Raw genomic sequence first — 23917 nt, 5'->3', positions numbered from 1 at the left:
AGAAAAAATGAAAGAAATCGGTGGATGTTGGATCAGGCCCTACAGCTGTGACAGCTGGTAGAAGCTGCTTCATACTATTTCATCAGGACTCAGAGATTTAACAATTACTATGTGAATAAAATATACAGTTAAATTAATCCCCAACTGTTCACAGTAAGTGGGGGGAGGGGGGGGAAATATTGTAAGACTGCAAGGGATGAAAGTCTCAAAAAGCCATTCTCAGAGGTACCAGTGGGGCTTGGGGGCAGGTCTGAAAGTTGCAGTTCGTTCAAAATACTTCAGAAAAACAGTAACAGATCATGAGGAACCTGCAGTATAAGGATAGGAGGCATTTGGCAACAAAGACAAACTTGTTTTCTTGCAAATCAGAAGGAAAGAGCAATCCTATAACCTAGAATTTCTTTTTGGAGTCCATAATAAAGAAACTCATTTGCAAGCTGCAGTGATCCCACCCGATTTAATGTGGACCTGTTATAAGTACATAGGAAAGTCCTTTGGATATGACTATCCTCCCAGCCTGAGCCTGACATTTATCTACCAATATTTTTCATGGTGATTGGCCCATTTTATATGTTAAAGATTCATTTCATTTGTGATTTTTTGCTTTACTTTTTTTTTCCTTCTTCCCATGTTGACGTGGCCCCTGCAAGTGGCCTGGCAGATCGCTATGCTGCAGGAAATAACAGTGCAGTGCCGTAAGGAGAAGGAGTCTGGCTGCTAACCTCCACGGATGCCACGGGGTGAGATCACAGCTTGAGCTTTCACGCGAAGACGAGGGAGTTCCCCGCATGGAGCCAAAGCAGGGCTGGCGTGGGCCCGCTGGGGCAGCGGGAGGGCTGATCCCAGGGGCTGCTAGGGCAGTTCATGAAAACCATTTGAAGAAAAACACCCATTAAGTCAGAACACACCAATTTTTCTTTTTTTTTTGTGATTTTAAAGCAGTGGGTATTAGAAAGGGGGTTTGATTTTACGGAGGTCACTTTTATTATGCTCATTGCTGTGGTACTGAACATAGCTAATCCAGCCACAGAGACAACACATCAAGGGACTGCAAAGCACCAGGGACTGCAGCTTTTGACATTTTCATGTTGTCATATATGCAGTTTTATGCTGAAGACCGTAGAGCAGTGAAGTCAGGTTACTCATTGTATACAGGCAAACGCAATCATTGGCAGTCACCTCTGGGCAAGCACAGCAGGGAGACAAACAGAGCACAGCTACGTACCAACACCACAAGAGCAGGATCACACAGCACTTCTCTCTGCACAGCGTCTCACCTCTCAAGGGTATAAAATCTAATTAATAAATCAAAAGGCATTGGTGAAACGATAGTTACCAATGTAAAGGGACATTTCATACTTCAAAGGCGATCACATTAGATTCTGTGATAAATTATTTGACAATGATGTTAAATAATTTATCAAGGAAAAGACGTTGCTGTCTCAGATGTTGCCGTCTTACTCTCTACACACAGGTCCTCCTGCAGGTCCACAATCAAGGTGACTTCGGCACAAGCTGAAGTGCCTGTGCCGCCACTCGAGCCAGGTTGCCCAGGTTAGCGGGGGAAATGCAGCGGCGCCGGTTTTGCTACGGCAAGGACCAAGCCTGCCCAGGATGCTGCTCTCCTACAGCAATCTCTGGCCTGTCCCGGAGTCTGTATTTCTGTGTGTGCACAGCCCAGGGTTGCTGCGCCAGTTTGATTAAGGCCAGATCTGGTATATCTGTACCACGCTTAACTGTGGCATAGATTTATCCGTTGTGCTCAGGTTTTGACAGATATTGCCAGGCTACATGCTTTGCAGCAAGACTTTAGGACTGCAGCTCAGTTTACTGCTGAAACTCAGGCCTGTGATCAGGGCATCTGCAAGGGCAGATTGGTGGGGAAGAAGTGCTCAGCCAAGGCTCACCAGGTAGACCACTTGTTTGTTGGCAGTTTGGTTAGTACGCAACTCGTCTGACCTTCTGTTATGTCCTGAGGTGACAATTCAAATACTCCAAGCACCTGTATTCACTGTAATTGAGAAAAAACAAACACACGGAAATCAACGCCCAGCTTGGTTCCCAGGCCGAGCAGATCCGACAGGGCTTCCCTGGCGCCGGAGGCCTGTGTCAGGAGCAGAGAATAGAGGCATCGTCACCAGCCGGGCAGTGTTCTCCTGCAGGATGTTTTTGCAATGGAAAATATTACTGGTAGGTGGGTCACACACTTAGTCACGGCTCGAGTACCTCTGCGCTGGGATAGATGCTTTGGATGTATGAAAGAACAGCCATGTATGTAGAACAGCCACGAATAAACAGCACGTAACTGTGTGGTTTCAGTCTGCCCAGACTGCTAGGCAGCAGGTCAGGACTGCTAGATTTTGTGAAACTGGCTCATTTGACTCAGATAGCAGGAGAAGATGCTTTTGTGTAGATCTCATGCTTAGAAACCCTCTGGCACAACAGGCAACAGAACACAAGACGTTCTGCTTGCTTGATGTTTGAAGGATAGCTGGCGAGATCTCTTCCCAGGCTGCTGTCAGGGAGGCACACTCCTGAGTCACATACGTGCTATCGTAATATGTCCTTCCAGAGACTGCAGTGAAGGCAAGCAGTGCCATCACTGTCTCAGGGCTCCTCTGTGGGTCGGTAGGTTAGAGCCCTGTGTCTTCCTCTTGCCCACTGTCTCCACAGAGAAGGGAGAGGCTTATGACGGAGGGAGAGAAGTTTTGGAAGTTGCATGGGAGGAGATTTCAAGTAAGGAAGGCTTGGAGCAGGAGGAACGTCAGTATTCACTGACAGATTTTTGCAGGAAGAGAACAGGCTCTCATTTGCGCGCCGGGGTTACTTTATTAGCCACAAATGCGCTTCAGTACAGAAAAACTGCAATCTTTTTGGAGAGTAGGTTGCGAGAGAGATCCTGAGAGATGGAAACAGTCCCTCTGTGTGATGCTGCAGAATGGATTAATAATTGCTCAGGGACAATTCGTACAAGCTAAGTGGCATTTTTGACATAGCGAGTGCCCTAAAATTCTGGAATTCCTAATTACCGTCAGAACGCTGTCATTGCATGACTGATACTTGGCATGTGAAAGAGAATTAATTGTGTATTTTAAATCAGAAGTTGCAAATAATTACTATTGTCCTGTCAAGTGCTTCTATACTTCCTTGTGTAATCACGTGTAGGATTAATGGGAACAAGTCAGATACTTGACCTGCCCAGGTCAGTCATTCAGGTATAGAATTATGACAAATCTTAAGTAGAAGTAGTGTCACTAAAAGGGCCAAGGGTCACCTGGAGGTACATTCCCATGTCATGGTGTAAAAGCAGAATTTGTATGTACTTTTGTCAAGTAGGAAGAGTGCATTTTGACCTTCTGGTTTGTGAACGTAGCATGTTCCTGGCTTTGCATCCAACCTAGAGGTTAATGTAGTGAAACATTATTATGAATAATACTTCTCCAAACAATTTAATTTCATAATTTTTAAGTAGGAAATAGTAGCAGAGACTTTCCAGGACAACGTTCACAAGCTGACAAGGCAGAGGCCGGCCGGGGCGGCAGCCTGCCAGCAGCGTGCCCAGCGGCTGCCGGCGCTGCTCGAGGCCAGGGCTCTTTCCACTGAGTCACAGATTGTTTTCACGCTCCGGTGCCACAGGCTCCTCCCTGCTCAAACAGCCTCTGCAAACCTCCTCCATCCATCCCTGGAGTTACCTAATCATCGTGCAATTAAAGGTATGGCTCTTCTCACAGGTGACACACTGCACACTGTCACAAGCAGCGAAGAGCGCTCTAAAAGGGCCCATAAAGCAAACAAAATGCCCCTAAACCACTGTGTGAAATGTGGTACATCTTCGTTTTACTGTAGGAACGGTGGTGTTTGCCAAAGCCCTTCTACCCGCGACCCAAGCCTCTGGTTTAGTCTAAACATGCCCATCGCTGCCTCTGGAATCCGTCAACATCCTGATTAAAGTTCAGGCTGTAGCTGCTGCTCACAACCATCAAGGACATGACTCACTGGGGAGCGAGTGAGCAAGCTGTCTTGCTCCACGAGTCTGTTCAAAACACAATGCCCTTTCCTGTTTTGGGTGGTTTTTCTGCTTTTTGTTTTTTGTTTTTTTAATATTCCCTTTCCTTTGGGCAAATGCATGCCTCCTCTTCAAGGAGAGATAGGGATGGCCTCAGACACAGCTCGGCTTAACGCAGCCAAACCTTGCAGACGGAAGCGAGACAGTCAACTTGTTTCAGAGCTCCCAGGAAAGCAAGAAGAAAGCAGCTTGAGAAGTATATTAAAAGCCAAGTACTTTAGCCTAAACACAGCCCCACCACCTTCATGCCCTCCAGCGACATCTTAATTAACTATTCAGATTAATTATTTAAAATTAATTAATAAAAGATAGTCTATCTCTGCAACTAACATTATGAGTCTTTCAGAAAATCATTCTGTACTCCCATTTGTGATCTGAAAGTAGAGAAAAGAAGTTGGACCTCTATGAAGTGTTTCATAAACTAAGCGAAATAAAAGTGTTGCTGCTTTTTCCCCCAGAAGCCATTTTCCATGGTTCCAGCAGGAGTTTCCCAATATTTGTTTGTCTGCTTTTCGTTTTTAAAAGATAATTTAGAAGTTTTAGTGTTAAAAGTATCATTACAGAAATAAACTGTACAGTATCTCCAGTGTGTGACACTCTCGGGTAATCTCAGTCACAGTATTGCACGCTCATTAACCCACACACACACTTCGAATAAAAATGAGGTTTCAGAGGGGAACATGCTCCACATCGCTCCGCAAAGGAGTATTTAAAGGGCAGGAGGGACCTGCAGCTGGAACGTGTTAGTCTCTGCAGAGTGAGTCAATACTTAGTGACATATATTTTTCCATGAAAATCAGAGTATAGAGCAAGTTCTTTCACTTTACTGATGTCCTGGGGGTGCTTGCACAGAAAGAGCGGAGGCAGCAAACAGCTGCACGCCACCGTCCCCAGGATGGCGAGCCTGGCCGCGGCGCTCATGTTACCTGCCGGTAAGCCGCCTGGACTGCCGGCTGCCCGCTCCATCCGTCCGCCGGGCAAAGAGGCACCAGCAGCCGGCGCAGGGCAGCGCTGCGGTACGAGCAGGACACCACATTGGTTTGACCCTCTGGATTTCCAGAGCTCTGCATGCTCGCTAGCTGTCACCCACGGCGCTCCGCGCAGCAGGCAATGGCTTCACCACGGGGAGCTGAGACAGCATGCAGGACGTTTGCCAGCCCAGGCTTTGCCTCGGAAGAGGCTGTATTAAATAAACCGTACGCTTTTCCGACACTTGGCGCGGGTCCCAGTTATGCAGCTGAAGCCCTGCCGGGGACAGCACGGGACCAGGGCTGCTGCTCCTTCCCCGCCAGCGGTGGGGCCTCGACGCGGGTGCTCACCACTGCTGCCGGGCAGGACCGGCCCCGGCCGCAGCCTCCCCGCCCCGCCAACCGCAAGGCTCCCGCTGGCGTCGGCCTCCGTGGGTTCGGACCGCACGCACAGTGTCGAAAGCCTCTGCCTGACCTAAAGCTCATGTCATAAACTGAATTAGGTCATTGCATCCACAGAGCATCCGCAAGCCTGTCTGTATCGAAGGAGCAGCAAAACAGAACTGTCTAGAGGAATAAGAAATCCAAATGCACATATGAATACTCACACACACATACGCACGCTGACATATATACATGCAGACATACAGACATACATTATATATAGCTAAACATGTGCATGTCAAACCTGGATAAATACTGCATGCAATGCGTACTGCTATGAGTAGATAGAGGTATTTGAGGTATTAGAGACAGCAGCTAGCTTCTCTCTGACCTTAAAGAATGTTTCTTGATGAATCTATCTTGGATGTAAACTTACTGAGTCATATATAAAGGATTATGTAGGTAACACGTGCAGGACAGAAAGCTGCCGCCCCTGCCAGATGCATTTCCCTGCTCTCTCTCTCTATCTGGCATTCTCAGGCTGCAAGCCTAGAAACCCACCCTACCACCCAGTACTACTTGCAGGAATCATTACACATGGCTGGAAATCAATGGGGCCTCGCGTCACAGGGAGGATCTGGGCTGCAACAGGCCCCTGTGAGGATTCACAGCATCCCAATTACGCAGCGGACGTGGAGGAGGTAGGCACCTAACCACAAGATTAAAAGCCAGTGCAGTGAGTACGAAGGTACCCCTGGTAGACACTGGAATGGCTGCCAGTGAGGGTAGATCCCAGCCCCTTTCCGTGCAAGGGCTTGAACACCTCTCTCCAAATATTCTTTCTAACTGTCTAATCCCATCTTTTGAAAAACGAAGGGGAAGATTTTCAGCTCTTTGAAGGTATAGAAGAAGTGAGAGTAGGGAATCCTCTCTGTGGACCCATGCATGAATCATGACTTTCTGTTTTGGTTCATTTGGGCGCTGGGTTTTGTTTTCATTGCTGCTACTTCCACCCACGGTTTTGTGGTTAAAATGTCAGCTAAGATTTGGGAAACCCTGGTCCAGCCCCTTCCTCCACCCAAGGCCAACTGTGTGCTCTCAGCGCTCTGGAAGCTCTCCCTTTTTTGTGTGGAATCCATAAATATTTATTGGGTCAAATAAGTATGGTTCACTGGTCTAGAGGATGCCACTCATCAGCAAAAGTGGAAAAGACCTTGCCCGTCCTTACTTCTCTAATTACTGAATACAAAATCCTGGAACATCACCGACGCACTGTCAACGCGGCGTGGACTACCACATCCTGGCTGTAGAGGGGCTCTGCCTGCCCCCAGCGGGGCTCGGTGCTGTGGCAGGGGTGGCCCGGGGCAGCCCTCAGCGGTGCCCTGGGCCCGGGCCTTCCCGCGGGGCACGCAGCGACTTTGGTGACTTCAGGCCTGGAAACAGTAACAGAACCAGAGCCTCCCAGAATGGGGGCAGGTTACGGCGACTACCCCGAAGGGTTGGATTGTGAAGATGGCTCAGGCTCCTCTTGGATGTGTAAAACGATTTGTACATCTGCGTTGCTGTAAAATGAAAACAGGAATTAAAAAAAAAGGCAATGTCTCATGAATGCTGCTCTAAAACGTCTCAGGTCTGTAGGAGTCCTAAACCTCCCCATGGAAACTGGATTTTCTGTTGATGATCTTGTTAATAACATCGCTCACTGTTAGTAAAAGCAGTAGGCAAGCCTTTCCAGCTCTGTTATGTTAGGGGTCCTAAGCTATGCTAATGCAAAGAAATATTTACTTCAGAGGCTTCAGAACGTTTGGTCAGAGGCTTTTCCTGGGATAGCGTTAGGGTAAACGTGGGGGCAGCGGAAGAAATGAAATTGAGAAAAAAAAATTCTACAAACCTTTTTTCCTTTCCAACCAAACACAACACACACTTCTCTGAAGAAGTTCCCTTGCCTTTCCCTCAAACCACATAAACCAATTCTTTTTTGAACTTATCCCTAGGCACACTGGTTTTGTTTACTCTTATGAATAAACTTAACTGCTCTTCCAGTTCTGCTGTCACTGATGTTGAATTGCAAACTCTTCACAGCAAGGCACTCGACCAGCTGAACTGCGAGCAGCACAACCATGCTGGAGATTGCTCCGCCCTGGTGCTGGTGGACCTCCCGCCTGACTGCTCTGCCCTGGTGCTGGTGGACCCCCTATCTGGCTGCTCCACCCTCGTTGTAGTTGACCCCCCACCTGACTGCTCTGCCCTGGTGGTGTTGAACCCCTTGCCTGACTGCTCTGCCCTGGTGCTGGTGGACCCCCTGCATGACTGCTCTGCCCTGGTGCTGGTGGACCCCCTATCTGGCTGCTCCACTCTGGTGCTGGTGGACCTCCCACCTGACTGCTCTGCCCTGGTGCCTGGTGCTGGTGGACCCCCTGCATGACTGCTCTGCCCTGGTGCTGGTGGACCTCCCACCTAACTGCTCTGCCCTGGTGCTGGTGGACCCCCTACCTGACTGCTCCACCCTGGTGGTGGTGGACCCACCACCTCATGTCACCAAATTCCTACAAATTAAAGAAGCAAGGGAGGTACACTTGAACCAGCAGAAACTGATAACGGCAGGAATACTTTGAGGCAACAAATCTTTGGCACAGCCATAGCTACATAAATATTTTCCCAATTGTTATCTCCTTCCCCGAGGAGCCCTTTGGGCACAGCAGAAAGAAGGCACGTCGCGTCAAGTCAAACGCTGCCACCACAGCGAAGGGAGCAAAGCCTCGACCTGCTCCTGCCTCCGCCGCCTCTCTCCCTCCAGGCTGCAGGAAGTGGCCTGCGAGCACACATGCCCACACGCAGGCGCACACACACACACACTTCCACACGGCTGAGTTTTGCAGACACTACACGCTTGCCAGGGCTCATATACATCACCGACGTTTTTTCTGCACTCCTATCAGGAAGACTGCGACTGTGCCTGTGAATTTTTTTAACCCTTTAGCAGTGCGAATTAGTGCATAGCTAATTCCTGACAACTTATGCCGGGGGCTGATGATCTGATTCCTTCAGGAGGAAACTCACTCTTTTATTCAGTAGCAACAAGATCTTAGAGTCCAAACTCTTCACTTGACGACTAGTCAGGATTGCCTTCAGCCCTTAGCGAAACACAGACACGATCCCCGTCGCCGCTGGCTCAGGGAGGGGGGCAGCGCGTCCCTCCTCTCCTCTCCCGCCTCCTCCCAGCGTCGAGGAACAATCCTCGCCTTGTTCCCGCTCGCTCGCCTGGCGCAGGGATTAGCACGCATGAGCGGCCGCCCCCCGGCCCCATTGTGCGCCCTGCGTCGAGCCCCACGCCATCTGCCCGCGGCCGGGCATGGAGCAGGCACCGCCCCAGCGCTGCCGCTGGTGCCCCAGCTGCTCGGGAACGGCCACGGCTGCCCACCAGGGTAGAAGGAAATTTAAATTAACCCAGGACAGACACAAAAAATTGTTCTCAGGGAGGATTACAATAAGAGGCTGGCCTCTAAATGCAGTTTTATTGCATGGCTTGCTGGATGGGAAGGGCCGCCCTCCACCCACAGGGTGAGGGTTACACCACGTCCTGGTGGGGCCCCGGTAGCAGGAGCGCCCTGCAACCTGGGTACATAGAAGTGGTGATCAAATAGACCATGGTGATACACATTTGGAGCAGCAGGGCCCCTGGCTAATTTGCTCTCCAGCTACTAACTTAATTTCAACTAATAATAAATATAAGTCCACTGCAGTGTCCTCCCAAAAACCTTGGCCTTGCCAGAGCCTCCATGCCCAGGGAGACCTCCTGTTCATGGAGTGGGGATGTGGTAATGCAGACGCCCACTGAGGAGCGCTATCGAGGCCACCAAAGCATTTTGCAGTGATCACCCAATGGGCACCTGACGGGAACAACTTTCTGCCCCTCTGTGGAGAGCAGCAAGGAAGGATCCTACCCTTCACCCTCAGGCATTTTCCAATGACCATAACCTGGTGGTCTCCAGCAGTTCCAAAGGGCTGGTGTTTTTTCACATGCTCAAACAATGATTTAGAAGGCTAAATCTCTTGAAATTAAAAAAGATACCATTTATACCCTTAGTTTCTTGCAGACTGGGAAAAGGCAGGCAGCCACACCTCAGCTAGCTCTGCCCTTCTGCTTCCTGTGGAGGCTCAGGGAGGTCCCCTGCTTGAGCTGCAGGAAGCCCTGGGGCTGCATTGGCCGCGACGGCCTCCACCCACCACTTCACTTGTCCCACCTAAATCCCTGGCAGTCAGCACTCATCCTCTTCATATTTTCAACTCCAGACACTTGATCTTCCCCTGCAACTACCTCAGATTTCTCCAGATGTGCCTCACTTCTCCTCATAACCCCAATTCTGACTCAGCTCTGTCCTAAGTGTCACCAGTTTCAAGTGCTCGGACAATGCCGTTGTTAAGCAGCATGAGGAAATAGTGCTCTACGTCCTCTCAGAGTCCAACATCAGACTTGGATGCAGAGGGAAAGCCGACCTTACGCCACAGGCCAGGCTACCTAGAGCCTCCAGCTTAAGAGAGGTGATGCGTGCCCGTGTAGACATAGCTGGGAAGATCTCTAAAAGGAAGAGCTTGGCAGTGCCAAAGAAACAAAATCACTCCCTCACAGGGGTCTTTGGGCATCTGAGAGCACTTATGCAGATTTATAGTTTCAATGCAACCCATAGGCACCCTTCAAAGTGCCCCCTGCCCTTGAGAGCCCCTGCGAGCACTGCTGCCACATGCAAGTGGGTGAGATCCTCCTGCCTGTGCCGTAATGGAGTGAGGGTGCTAAACACGTGCTCTGCAGTGCTGCTTCTTCACTTGCTTTCCTTCAGGAGCCTGTGGAGTCTTGCTCAGCCACACTGCTGGGTCCGTGCCGTCTGCAGGCCAGCAGAGGAAGGGAGCGATGCAGGAGTGGCAGAAGAGGCTCTCAAGATATCGTGTGCATCGGCGTTATTCCCTTTCATGAGCTTCCGCAGCAGATGTAGCTGTTGAAAGGTGTTTGTTTCCATCTGCTATTTGCTGTATCAAATTAGAAAACGTGGTGCCTGTCACAGAAAAAAGGCTGTTTAGCTGTTCAATCATTTAAATGGCCTGCTCCCCCTGCTTACTTTTTGTGGAGTTACGTTGATATTAAAAAAAAAAGTTGTTTCCGTAGCTGCCAAGATCAGTTCTCCAGTCGTGAGATTATGGTCAATAACACATGTCAGATGTGGCTCCAAGAGCTTTTGTTAACAAAAAACCCAAGTGTGATGGGAATGTTTAGAATAACTCTAGGGGGATGTGGATAAGATGCTTTAAAAGCATCCGTTATTTAATTTAAAATAACTGATCTGATGAAAAGAAAAAAGCAACTAGCACCCATAAGATTTTATCCCAAGCTGTGACTGAAGAATTGCCCTCACTGAGAACACATGCTGCAAAATAGCCTTTCAGAAACATGTAGCGCCCACAGCTGAGAGCAAGTTTAAGGAGAGGCATCCAACCCCACTTTCCTAACCGGAGGCTTGCCTGTCTTCCCGCTGGGGCAGACCTGCTGATGTTCAGATGAACAAAGCCTTGAGGCAAGTTGTAATAACAAAGGCTGAATTCCCTGTCCTTGCAAATCTCTTCCTCTTTGCAGGCTGTCTCAAGATCTTAGTGTCTTCTACCTTCTAGAGTGTCTACCTACACATCAGTTGTATTATAAATTCAAAAGAAAGATGCATTTGCTGTTGGGCCTAACAAAGCCCCATCATCAGTCACACTCCAGCTACGCATCCAACAGAAGGGGCAAAAGAACAGGAAATGGAGGGGCTGCATCTCAGCCAGCCGTTGCAGTTTCCAGGGCCAACTGCTCCATTCCCAGGCAGCCAGGCGAAGGCTCAGTTCACCTTTGTGGTCCCCGCGAGCCCCAGGGTGTCTCTGCCACAGAAGTCCACTCCTGTCCACGGGAGCTCTTTTACACTCCAGTTCCCAGCCCCAGAACCCGCTTCTCTAACCAGCCCTCCCTTATCGCACGTTGCCTAACTCCGATCAAAGCCCAGTGCTCAGGTTGTGTCTTCACCGTTTGTCAGGTTGACAGCTACAAGGACCTGATCTCTGCCAGCTTCATCACTCCAGATACATGGAGGTCATCCTTTCGTCTGGCTCTACACACACTCATGCTCCGGTACACGCGCTCCCGTGTGAACACAGCTCCCCTGACAGCTCCGGGAAGGGCTCTAGCTAGAGCTGGTTGGAAAGTAGAAAGAAAATTTTTGTTAAAATTGGCATATTTTTATGCATCTTTTTAATCTGCTCAGGCCCCCTTTTTATGTATATTCTCTTATTTCCCAGTTCCCAGCTCAATTGCACCAGAGGCTCCAGGCTAATAAACTCACTCTAGGCTACAAGAGTAGTTTTAGTCCCGTTCGAACACTCTGCATCTCTGATCAGCCCATAAGAGGCTAAGTGCTTTACTTTCTGCCAAACTGTCATTGAATTATCCTCTGCCGGAACGGGATGCCACTGTTTGTAACCATGGGAATGGAACATTAATTTAAGACTATCCGCATTTATTATAGATCAACGCCATTGTACAGGGCTGCCCAGGGAAACTGATAGTCCTCTCAAATAATGAGCATGGGGGAAAAAATCCATTTATCATCTAGAATCCTCTCCCCGCTTCTCTCGGGCTGTTTATGTGCCTGTGGATCAATGGAGACAAGTCAGCTGGAAATAAGAGAAAAATACAAAAATGTCTCAAAGTTTCACTTATGAGTATGCTTAGTAGTGATTCACCCGTTGCATGGACAGTGGGTGTTTTTCTGTAGACAGAACAGTTTCTTTTTCTGTTTTTCTCGTAACACTATTTTGCATTTCAAATAAAGATCAAATTGCAGTTTTTGCAAATCTCTTCCTGCAAAAAACGGTTACACAAGGAGTAGAAATGCCTAGAAGAATATTACAGTATTTATTCAGAAATATAACATGCAGCCTTTCACGGTATTTTAATGTTAACTTTCTTTCTAGGCACCTCTACGTGACAGAGGAGTTTTAGCATCACCACTTTACATGTAACGACACTGAAAGGCACAGAGAGGATCTGCTCCTGGTGCATTTCTTTGTAACAAATAGCACTTGTTCTGCATGCCAGCAGTAGAGCTGGCTGCAAAAATAGCAGTATTAAGCACAAAGGCTGTAGCCTTTACTTAACTGACTTTACAAGGTTCACACATCAGGGCCTCAGCTCTGATACTACAGCACTGGAAAGCCAGCAGGGTTTCTCTGCACAGGTAGGGCAGATAACCCAAAGCATCAGCCCAGGCTGGGAACCGAGCGGCTGAACGGATGCCCTGCAGGAAAGGACCTCGAGGTTACAGAGGCCGTGAGGCTCAATACGAACTCACAGCCTGCTCTCGCTGCAGAAAGGCAAGCTGTATGCTCAGCTACGTTAGGGAACACGTGGCCAGCAGCCCACCTGAGGTTAGTTTTCCTCTATACTCAGCACTGACGAGGCCAACCATGCGTTCGGAAATACCACGTAACAAAAAAAAAAAACCCAAGGTGAAGCGTTCTCCGAGTTCGGAGGCACTCGGACGGTAGCTGTGGGACGGAGACGAGGTTTGTGGGCTGGGAAAGATCTTTTCAAAGCACAGCTAAAACATGTTCTAAGAAAGAAAAACATCTAGTACTTGAAGAAAGCTAACAAAACTTTAGGCATCCGACAACACAGCTGCATCACATCGGCCCCCAGCTGCTGTGGGTCTGCGAGGGAATGCGAGAAAATGCAGCGGGGGGGGGAGACAAAAATAAAGAAAATGCTGATAAGAATAACGCAAAAAAAGTTCAATACTTTCAACACAAAAGAGCTAAGCAAACACTTGAGATAATTAACATCTGAAAGTAAAACTAAATAATCCTTTAAAAATGATAAATTACGTCTCTCCAGCAAGTGCAGTCCCTGAGCCGCGCAGCCCAGCCCAGCCGCTGCGCTCCTCTGCGGCGCAGGAAGAGCTTTCCTCCCTCTCGTGGTTGCTCACGAATCCTGCTTGCTGACACGGCTGCTTGAAGCGCGTCTGCCTGCAGAGCAGATGAACCAAACTGAGAAGGGGCCTGGAAGCGAGTCTCCTCCTGGCCCTTGCGGTGCAGAGCAGCCCAAGGAAGAGCCGAGGCGAGGACGCTGCTGCTGCTTCAGGGAAGGGCAATCAACGCACCTGGGGCAAACGGAGAACCCATGAGATTTGCATATGCAAGGGTTTTACTCACCTTAACCTTCCAAAATTTGAGATATTTGAGTTGACGCCTAAGGCCATAGGGCCTGAAAACATCTTTTAAAAATGAAACTCACATATGCCATGATTCCAGAACTGAGAGAGCTTAAAGGCATTATACCAGGTGGTACAAGCGTTTGCACCAGTGAATTCCCAAGCTTCCAGGTGCCATCCCTTCTGCTGCTTGAGGAGGGGTTTTGCTCCTCCGTCACAAAAAGTCTGGGCAACCTGCTCTAGGTGACCCAGCTTGAGCAGGGGGCTTGGACCAGATGATCTCCAGAGGCACCCTCCAACCCCAGCTGTTTCTGTACAACAACTGTGGCTCGCAACTTCTCATGATCTTCTCGTATCAAGAAGATAGCCCTTCTCCTGGGCAGCCAGAAAGACATCAGCAATAACAAAAGAAAAGTCTTCCTTTTTTATTGCAACTCAAAAATGAGACCTGGAAAGCATCATACATCAAACGTGAAACTCTTCCTCCTCTGCAGTTTGGCCTGTATGTGCTCCACTGGGGGAACTACATTGTGGCTCCTCTCATGTCATGTGGCCCTGTGATCTGGAGTCTCACAAGGGGAAGAAAAGAAAATTGAGAAAGTGGTTAAGAACAGGAATAAGTATTTCTTTCAAGAAAAACAGACAACTCCTCCCTTGCCCCAGCACAGGGACAAGTTGGTTGGGCTGCAGTCCCCAGGAGGGCAGGGTAAGACTGCCCAGGCTCAAGGTGATAGACGAGCCAGGGCAGTAAGGTCTAAGGCAGCAGGGGCCCAGATTCCCATCTAGCCACTGACAGGCAGAGGGGCTGGACTATGATACAAATAACCCACCAGGTTTGGAAATCCAAAAAAAGCACAGCTCAGTGAGCAAAAAAAGAACAAGTCATAGTTTTTAAGACGCCTTCTCTCAAAGGAACTGCTAACCTTCTCGTCAGAGCTTTCCACAAGCCTTCCTGAACCAGCCAGTGCCTCCCTCTCGCTAGAAACCAGTCATGACTGGTCAAGTTTTCCTCCAAGAGCTATCACTTGTGTTAAAAGCATTCAAAGAATCATTTGCACCCTCTCACGAAGAGATCAGCATGAAATACTCCATCAGTATCCGTCTGCTAACAGGCTGCTGAATGATCCTGTAAAACATCTCTCACACCAGCACAACATGCCCAAGGATACTTAGCACAGCATCGGTGAAAAGCAAATGGATAATGGAGACATTTACCCTCTTTGTTGAGCTAATTTACTTTAACACTGCTGCTAAAACAAAGCCAAATCAAGCATCCATTGGCACAGCAACCGCCCAAATAGCTCCAGTATTTTGTGATCTGCCAGGGAGCATATTCTTCTCCAGCTGACCCTACCTTTGCAGAAAATTTGCGCTCATTTATTGCGGATCAGAGGTGCTATTTGTTACTCAGATGCTGTGGAAATACCTTTCTGAGAGCAAGCATTTGGGGGGAACCTCTGAGCCCTTCTCCAACCCCAACTTTTGTGTATCAAGATAACTGAATAGATTGGTGTGAGGTCTGAATAAATGCACTAAGTTCAAAGATTTTTCTTCTCTTTATTTAAACACAAATACATTTACAGCATGCAAGTAGGTTAAAACTATATGGCGTCTTCCCCAAACCAATTGTTTTAATGCATCTTAAGCGTACTGAAGTTAAATCATCCTATTCCACAGGTAGACTTGTCCTCTCATGTCAAATTTAGAGTTACACACAGTAGTGAGTCAGCATTTAAGTTATGTAAATAATTTAGTTGTTCATCAGAAATAAATATTATTTCACCAAGTTCCTATCCTAAACCACCTTTTAAAAAATATGATCTAGAGGAACATAAAAATAAGAACCATTCAAAGACTGCAGGTTGAAACAGCAGTGTACTGAACATTCCCTGTATAGACTGAACATTTTAATTTACAAAACACAGTAAATGTCCTGTCCAGCTGACATACGACAGCCAAACCAGAAAAACAAAAACAAAAAGCAGTTTCATTCTTTTTAAACATTTTAAGAGGCAGTTCTCGGTAAACTTCAAAGGTTTAAAATAAAAAAGTTTAAATATAAAAAGGTGATGTACACTTTGAGCTACAGGCTAGTTACCATGTATTTTTTAAACACAGCAATTTTCAGCACCAAAACCCCTGATAATTACCTACAGGAATGAAATCCCCCATTCACAGGCATGAGCAAAAAATCCTGCTTCATTTGAATGTATTTTCAAGAAAGTTTTTTTTTGTTTTTATGATTGCAATTTAAGAAGTGAAGGTCTGAAAACCTGTGGTTAACATTGAGAGAAATAATTAACAGTGCTGTTTCTATCGTGTGAAATTTCATTTAAAACAGTTTGCTGTTACCTTATTTTCTTTCAGTGTGCTGTCTTTAATCGTGCTCTAAAACAACTGCAAGTTTGGAGTGTCTGGCAGCCTTAACAAACAAAATAGTCTTTAAAAGCTGAAAATTCCAAAATAGTGAGATTTCTGACTGATACACTCAGCCTTTAAAAAAAAAATCAAACTATTAAAAATTCAGGCTACTGTTATAGAAAAAAGTGAATAAAGGTCTAAAATCTGACTATGTTCCATCATAATATAAATATTTTGTATATTTATAATACAAAAGTTTAAAGTGATTTGCCCTCTAAAGAGTCATAGGATCTCTACTGCTTCCACAATAACTGATGAATACCCAGCAAAAAAGTCAACTAATACACCAAGTGCCAATAACTAGCTCTCAAAAGCCATCTGCATTTTTTTTTTTAGTAATATTAAGTTTCTTCTTTCTCAAAGATCTGCTGACTAATATCTATCCAGAGGAAGGTTGTTCTAAAAATTGTAGTGGCTAAACCCTATGAATAAGTTATACAAATTATGCAATAAAGTTTTAAAACCCAGGTTCAGGAGTATTGGAGCTCCAAATAAAAAACCAAAACAAAAAAAAAACATTTCATTTCATTCGCCACTTTACAGAACTTTATTGCAAAGAGAAGAAAAAATATTTGACAACTACTACTTTGGACATTTCATATACCTACTTACAAATGCATTACAAATACAATTCAGTGTAGCTTTTTTTTTTTTTTTTTTTTTTTTTTTAAATACACACCTCTGGGATTTCCAGACACATCAGCTTTAAAAAGACATATCCTTTATTATTAAGTCTGAATTCATTGCCTAGTTGCTGAAATTCCTTTTTCTTTTTTTTTAATTCGAAAGTTAAAATTTTAGCCAAAAATCCCAATACTGTGTATGTACTGGAATATTAAGGTAAACTCTAGGTTGCACTATCTCATTTCGCTGTTCTAAAATAGCGAAAGTGAACTGTCACAGAGATAGATAAATGGATATACAGGCTTATCAGAATGAAGCAGAATGTTTTCACTCCAAACTGTACTGTGTGTAGAATCGGGAACAAGACAGATGAGATATTCCATTGCCAAAGCCTTTTTTGTAAACTTAAGTTTACTCTTGTTGCTGTACAGTATTTATTTCTAAATAACCCGATGAGCGGGCATTTTACAGATAACAGTTAAATAGCCTTGTTCAAACTGAACTCTTTAGTTCTGTGGTGTAGAGACTACAGTGCCTGATGGCAGCTGTCATAAGCTCAATACAGTTCAGTATTCTTATACTGTACAAATAAATTTAGTTCTGATGCCCTATGCACTATTCCAGGAGAACTTTAATGTAGAGTGCTGTTCTAATTCAGAGAGTGGGACACGTAGTGTTATGCAGAGTGATAAAAAATGAAAATATACTTAAACACTGTTGCACGTTCCCTAAGACAATAAAAACGTACACAAATTAAGCCAGAAAGAGTTTAAACTAAGAGTTTCTTAACATACATTCAGCTTGGCACAGTGCAGACTAAATTTAAGACATGAAAGACAAACCATGTAATGAACAGAGCTACACTTTAAGTAACATGTCATTTTTCAAGACGCCAAAATTGCACTCTAGTTTTTTTGGGAATCAGTTAGCAGAATTTGTAGAAGGGGGAGAGAGCTGTACAGGCCAGGTATAATTTATACATTTTCAAAAAATAATCCTACAATCCCCAAAGGGAGAGATTATTGTCATGGAATGACTCTCTCTGTACGACATCCAATCCTCTTCACACAGCATTTACTTTTCAGCAACTGTAAAGGAAAAAAATAAAAGGAGTTAAGTGCATGTACCACATAAGCCAAAGAAGCCACGCTATTTACACTTAAAGTGGACAACATTCAGTGTTTATATAGCCTTTAAGAGTTCAATCCTTACCTCACTTAAATAAATGCTAATAAAACATCTGCTTTAGAATAAGAAACAATGCAACGCTAAGCATTTAAGCAATAATGTCTGTTACCAATATAAATTCACAGTAAGATAAGCTGACAGAGGCAATCAAGATTAGATACCCAAAGCAGTAAACATCACAAACGCAAGTCATTTATAACCCCTCTCCATTTGCCATGACTATTGCTACCTTTTCATGGAAGTGAAAAGAACCATCTTGATTCCACCTACCTACCTACAAGCTGTTGCACAAAGTTTTGTCTTTGCTATTCTGGGAAGATGAGGTATGGAACGAAGAGACTCTTTGGTACCATCCATTCTAAAAAGAGCTTGATTTGTATAGGATAGTAGCAATTGAACGTCTTTAATTCTTTAAAGGGCCACCTCCACATGTAAAACAGTACGTCGTGTTCTTACTGTATCAAAACTTCTACTCTAACCAGAGGTTCAGATGCTTAGCATCTGTATTAATCCACAAAACTACTGGTAAAATAATACACATTACTACAGAGAAAAATGCTCCTGGCTGTCTTGCAAGTTGTAAAGAGGAGAAAATCCATAATTAAGCTTTCTGGTAGTATTTGCATAGTCAAACAACTTCATTTTTACTAATAAATTTTAAGACACTCAAAGTTTTGCTTCTTTACTTCCACATACTCAATGGATTCTTCCAAGACACAAAATAGGAAAGCCAGAATAAAAAGTAAGACCACTGTCCTGCTTGTGACTGCCAAACTCAGCTTGGCACATGGATAACATGCAGACATGAAAAGAATTATATGGAAGTTTTACAACTCCTTAAGGGATTTTGTGAGCCTATTATGTTCTAGGTGGGTTTTTATGCCTTCCCCCTTGCCTCCTAAAGAGATTCTCTGACCAATACTTAGCTCTATCTCCCTCATGATTCATCCACAAACTGCCTGAAAGTCATCGTGCTACGTCTCCCTATTCAAATTCCTCAGCAGTGAAAGCTCCTTCTTCTCTGAAGTGAGATGCAAGCTCAAAATTTACTTACTTATTGCTGATAATATAACTATTATGAGCATTCTTAAAGACATATGGGACTGAATAGGACCCTCTTTAGTTACAGTTCTAGGCAAGATAGTTTGGAGCATACAGAAACTCATGCTAAGATAGGAATCTAAAATAAATCAGGTGACTCACATCTTAAATATGCCTCTCCATTGACTACAAAGGTAACCTAGGCAACTTAGGTCAGCTGACCAAAGTAGATGTCTGAAAATTAATTTCACCTTGTCACCATGATAATTAAGTGTCTGTAAATTACCAGCACCTTGGTCAGTCAAGGTAAATTTTACTGAAGATTAAAGTATATATTACTTTTCCCTGTCCTTTACTAGGGGACACAACTGAATAGAAACAGGTAGCCTAACTAGTCCTACAGCCCAATTTTTTTTCTGAATACAAGAGGAAACTTTGAAAAGTCAGCTAATAAATAGAAAAGAACAGAAACAAAGTTAACATAGGCAACTGCAGACTTTCAGCTCTGCAGAGAAGGACCTGGGAGTCCTGGTGGACAACAAGTTGACCATGAGCCAGCAGTGTGCCCTTGTGGCCAAGAAGTCTGGTGATATCCTGGGGTGCATGAGGCAGAGTGTTGCCAGCAGGTCAAGGGAGGTGATCCTGCCCCTCTCCTCAGCCCTGGGGAGGCCTCCCCTGGAGTACTGTGTCCAGTTCTGGGCTCCCCAGTACAAGAGAGACACGGAGCTCCTGGAACAAGTCTAGCAAAGAGCTACTAAAATGATTAAGGGGCTGGAGCATCTCTCCTATGAGGAGAGGCTGAGAGAGCTGGGCCTGTTGAGCCTGGAGAAGAGAAGACTGAGAGGCGATCTCATCAATGTCTACAAGTATCTGAAGGGAGGGTGTCGAGAGCATGGGGCACCACTGAGAAGAGTCTGGCCCAGCCACAGGACAAGAGGCAACAGGCAGAAACTGAAACACAGGAAGTTCCATTTGAACCTGAGGAAAACTTCTTATGTTGGCAGGGGGGGACACCCAGGAACCAAACACTGTGCAATCGTTCTAGGAATATTTTCAAACCGAAGACAATCTCAACCCAGAATATCATATCAGAAGCCTCAAAAAAAATGAGGCTGATGACAAAGGATGCAATAAGGTATTACTGGTAGGGAATAAGACCAAAAGATCAACTACAATGCAGATGTTACTTTAAAACAAAAAAGACAAACAAAAAAACCCCAAACAAGTGGATCCTATGAACAACTTAAAACATATGAGTACCAGACTCAGTGCACTTACTTAGGAGGTTATAGACATCTTTTCAATTTTAAAAACTGACATACTAATTTCAATTCCTGTGATCATATTTTAACCAGGATAACATTCTGAAGTTACTGAATGAAGACATAAGTATTTCTATTAAATATTTACAAATCACCAACGCATGAAGCAGTGAGCAAATTTAGCAAGATCAGCAAGGAAACAAGGCAAGTTAGTCAGATTATTCAAGTGACTTCACTCAGCTGAATGAATTATAATAAGACTAATAAAGTGGCTTAATTGCACACTTAACACAAACCCTGGAAGACAAACTTACACTTTGTCCTGCCGTCCTCCACCTCCACGCAGTGCAACTGGCTGGCTGTTTTGAGTGAACACACCTCCTCCACGAATTGCACTTGGATGAGTTGGAGAAGCGGCTGGATGCTGGCCAGGACGGATAGGCTTAGCTACGTGAAAGGAGACATGACTTAAGAACATATACATCACAGTTTTATCTTTGATTATTCAAGTTTACTAATGCTTTATTTTACAACATCCTAAAAGTAATAATCAAAATTGCATGCGCTTTGAACTGCAGGAAAACAAGTTTAGGGATGGTATTTTGAGAACCTGACAGATTAGTACTTAAATAACAAGCTCCAAAAAGTAGAGAGGGTTTTGGTTTTATTGTCTCTGCTAGAATTAAAGCTAACAAAGCTTTTGTTAACTATGACTTTCACATGTATAACCCGTCCCACCTAATATATTTCCCTGTAAGTGTCCTATTCCTTTGCAGTAAGCGCTCAAATACACACATCCTTAAATAAAGTTTTGTGAGGGATAAGTTCCTGTAAAGAATCATTACGTCCTCCTGTCTTTCCCACATCTATTTGACTGATGAGTCACCAGTTACTCTGCCCTGCAAATAGCTCCACATACGGGTTGCTCCACAGATAACACTGCTTCAGCAGCTTCTTACCTGGATAGAAATTTAAAATTTCCTCTATTGGTTGAGGAAAAGTAGTTCTGACCGGTAATTCACAAACTCTATACACTTTCATAAACAAACTATGCTTTCAATCAGTTTTGCACTAGCTCTTAAGAGGACATACACACATAATTAAGATTTGACAAAGTCCTGTCATATTAAACAGATTTTTTTTTCTAGTTGCAGTGGATAAAGTGGATATAAAGCATCTACAGGTAAAAACTACATCAGAGAAACTCCTCTCAGAATTTCTACCAAATCAGCAAACTGATCTTTAGTGAGACATGCCCTATTCAAATAGATGTTTAAGTACAAGAGGCTTTATACCTGTGGTATTCTGTTCCTCTTATTGGCAATCACTTAAGAGAAAGATAAAGCAGCTAAGTATCTATCTTAGAGCTGTTACTTGATGCAGCCAAAAAAAAAAAAAAATTCTTAATTTACTTCTGCAAGAGCTCTTTGCAGACCTACAGAATACGAGGAAAGTTCAACTCCCAAGCTCATTACAGCTGCATCAGTGTTTAATGGAACTTTACTGATTACTCAAGTCCTGACACATGACAACATAAAACACTGGAACACACAGTTATAGCTGCAATAATAATACAGTAAGCTTGCTTAAGTCCTCCATAGGACAACACCACCCTTCTGGTCTTCAGCACTTGACAACTTAACAGCAGGATGGATAGGGGGACTAGGCCAAGTATGACTACCTTCCCACCACAAACTAAGAAACAGTACTGGCTGTTACATATGTTTGTTTCTTCATTCTTTTCCTTGAGGAAGGGCTATGCAGTACATGTTTTGGAACAAGAACAGAGCAGGAAAATTGTAAAAAACAAATAAAACAAAAAAGCCACAGTTCAGCTGTTAACTAAAAAATAACTATTGGCAGAAACAGGTGCATGAATGGGGCTCCTACTAGGGTTAAAAGATGCATGCATATGCAAGACCAGAAAAGGTTATGAGGGACAGACAGATGCTTTAGGAGACAAGGAATCCTCTTTTACTAACCAATCTGTGCAGAATGTCCTCGTCTGGCCATATTCTTGGATCTTACAGCTTCCTTTATACGGTCTACTTCCTGCTGATACCGTTTGCGATCACGGGAGGCATTCTCTTTGGCTTCCTTCAGTGCGGACTCCAAAGCTTTAACTCTCTCAGCTGTAGCCCTAAGTCGCTTCTCCAGTTTAGGAAGTTCACAGCGAAGATCTGCGTTATCACGTACCAGCTAAAAAAAATTGAATTATTTTCTTGCTGAAGGAGGCATGGAGAGAACCAAACATAAAACCAAAATAAGCCACCAAAACCAAGCAAGATAATAAGACTACTATACTATATTTCCTTCAACGTTTAATAAATCTAATAGTGCAGCAGTAAGACTGTCATTTGAAAATTAGTCACTGTGGAAGAACATACTAACCAACATAGGTGCTTAAGGTCTACGTTCTTTTGTTGGAGACTGTCAGGCATCCCCAGATTGATACAGTAACTCTAAATGCTAACCTGGATCTTCTCCAATTTAAATGCAACGATTTCATTACATACCTACATGCATTTAAAATATCTATTAAACAAGTTTACAGGAATACTTTAGTCTATTGTTTTACATTAAAAATACATTCAAGCCATGGAAGTACTTAATTATATAAACAGTTACATTGTGACCCATACGCATTCTGTAATAATTCACCTTAAGTCATTTTTTTAAATTAAACCCTGAAATTAAGACTTGTTGTACCTGTTTGTGGACCTTTGTGAGCTGCTCAAGGTTATTCTCAAGGAAGGAAATCTTCTGCTTTTGCGCAGCACTGCCTCCTGTATCATCCGAGTCAATCTCGGCACTCTGCAGTAAAAAGGTGCGGGAAGGGGGAAGAGTACAAATCTGAACTTAGATATAGACCAAACCAGAAAAATTACACTGCACTGCATGAAGAGACTAATTCCTAACTTAGTTCTAAATTGAAATTCATGTAACATTCTCAAAAAACAGCACGTTTTACTACAGCATCACGTTACCTTTTTCACTCTAGTAGCCAGGTCTTGAACAAACAGCTTCCGAAGATTGTGAAGAGTCTGAAGTTCCTTAGCCTACAGTTAAAGAAAAGAATTTAAAAACAATTAAAATTAACTCAGGAAAAAAAAAGTTGCCATTGGCTTCGGAATACATTCCGATTAGCTTACCACTGTCTCTTCCAAGCCCTTTAAATCTTGCCTTGCTTGTTCCCGTCTGTCCTGCATAACCCTAAAAGACAATATATGAATCCTAAAACATCCGAGCAATGAAAATGCAATGTTTTAAGAGGCTAGAGTGGTAAAAGCTATATGGCACAAACTAAAGAAAAATGTTATCTTTCTTTCAAAGTCCTTAAATAAGGACATAGCCAACAGATGACACCACGCTCAGAAATCCAAATCAGGGAAAAAAAAAAACTGTAGGAGAAGAGGAAATGTTTTCAATGTTGACTGAACACCATCAAGTACACTCAGTTCCACGAATTTTAAGTTTCTAGAATAAAGACAGACCGTCAGAATCAAATTCAGAATGAATACTTGGGAATATCTTATCCTACAAACATGCTTTATCTTTGAGCAGCTGAGAAGATGTTAAGCATCAAGTGAGAGAGGCTAGGATTTCCGTTTTATTTCCCCCTCAGCCCCCAATACATTTGCCAAAGTTTGTATCATACACAATGGAAACTCAGTTTCCAAGAATATAAGCAAACGATAGCACTTTTTGCTGTCAGGTTAAATACGAAGACAG

At 44.4% G+C, this 23917-nt stretch overlaps 1 protein-coding gene across 5 annotated transcripts in view; it reads right to left on the bottom strand.

The window, feature by feature from the left end:
• Positions 1-15186: 15186 nt before the first annotated feature.
• The window catches only part of KIF5B (kinesin family member 5B), a 37382-nt gene continuing 28651 nt past the window's right edge, over positions 15187-23917 (bottom strand). For all 5 annotated transcript variants that reach the window (XM_068934404.1, XM_068934405.1, XM_068934406.1 and 2 more), the window contains exons 21-26: positions 23338-23398; positions 23173-23244; positions 22895-22999; positions 22168-22384; positions 20500-20632; positions 15187-17782 (exon numbers count right to left, since the gene is read on the bottom strand). In XM_068934404.1, coding sequence (XP_068790505.1) covers positions 17776-17782; positions 20500-20632; positions 22168-22384; positions 22895-22999; positions 23173-23244; positions 23338-23398 — 595 coding nt within the window. In that variant the 3' untranslated portion in view covers positions 15187-17775. The remainder of the gene's footprint in view (positions 17783-20499; positions 20633-22167; positions 22385-22894; positions 23000-23172; positions 23245-23337; positions 23399-23917) is intronic.

This window comes from Struthio camelus, chromosome 2 (assembly GCF_040807025.1).
Source record: "Struthio camelus isolate bStrCam1 chromosome 2, bStrCam1.hap1, whole genome shotgun sequence".
NCBI classification, from domain to species: domain Eukaryota; kingdom Metazoa; phylum Chordata; class Aves; order Struthioniformes; family Struthionidae; genus Struthio; species Struthio camelus.
Note: the sequence above shows the minus strand (reverse complement) of the source record. Positions and strands in the feature narration are given on the sequence as shown.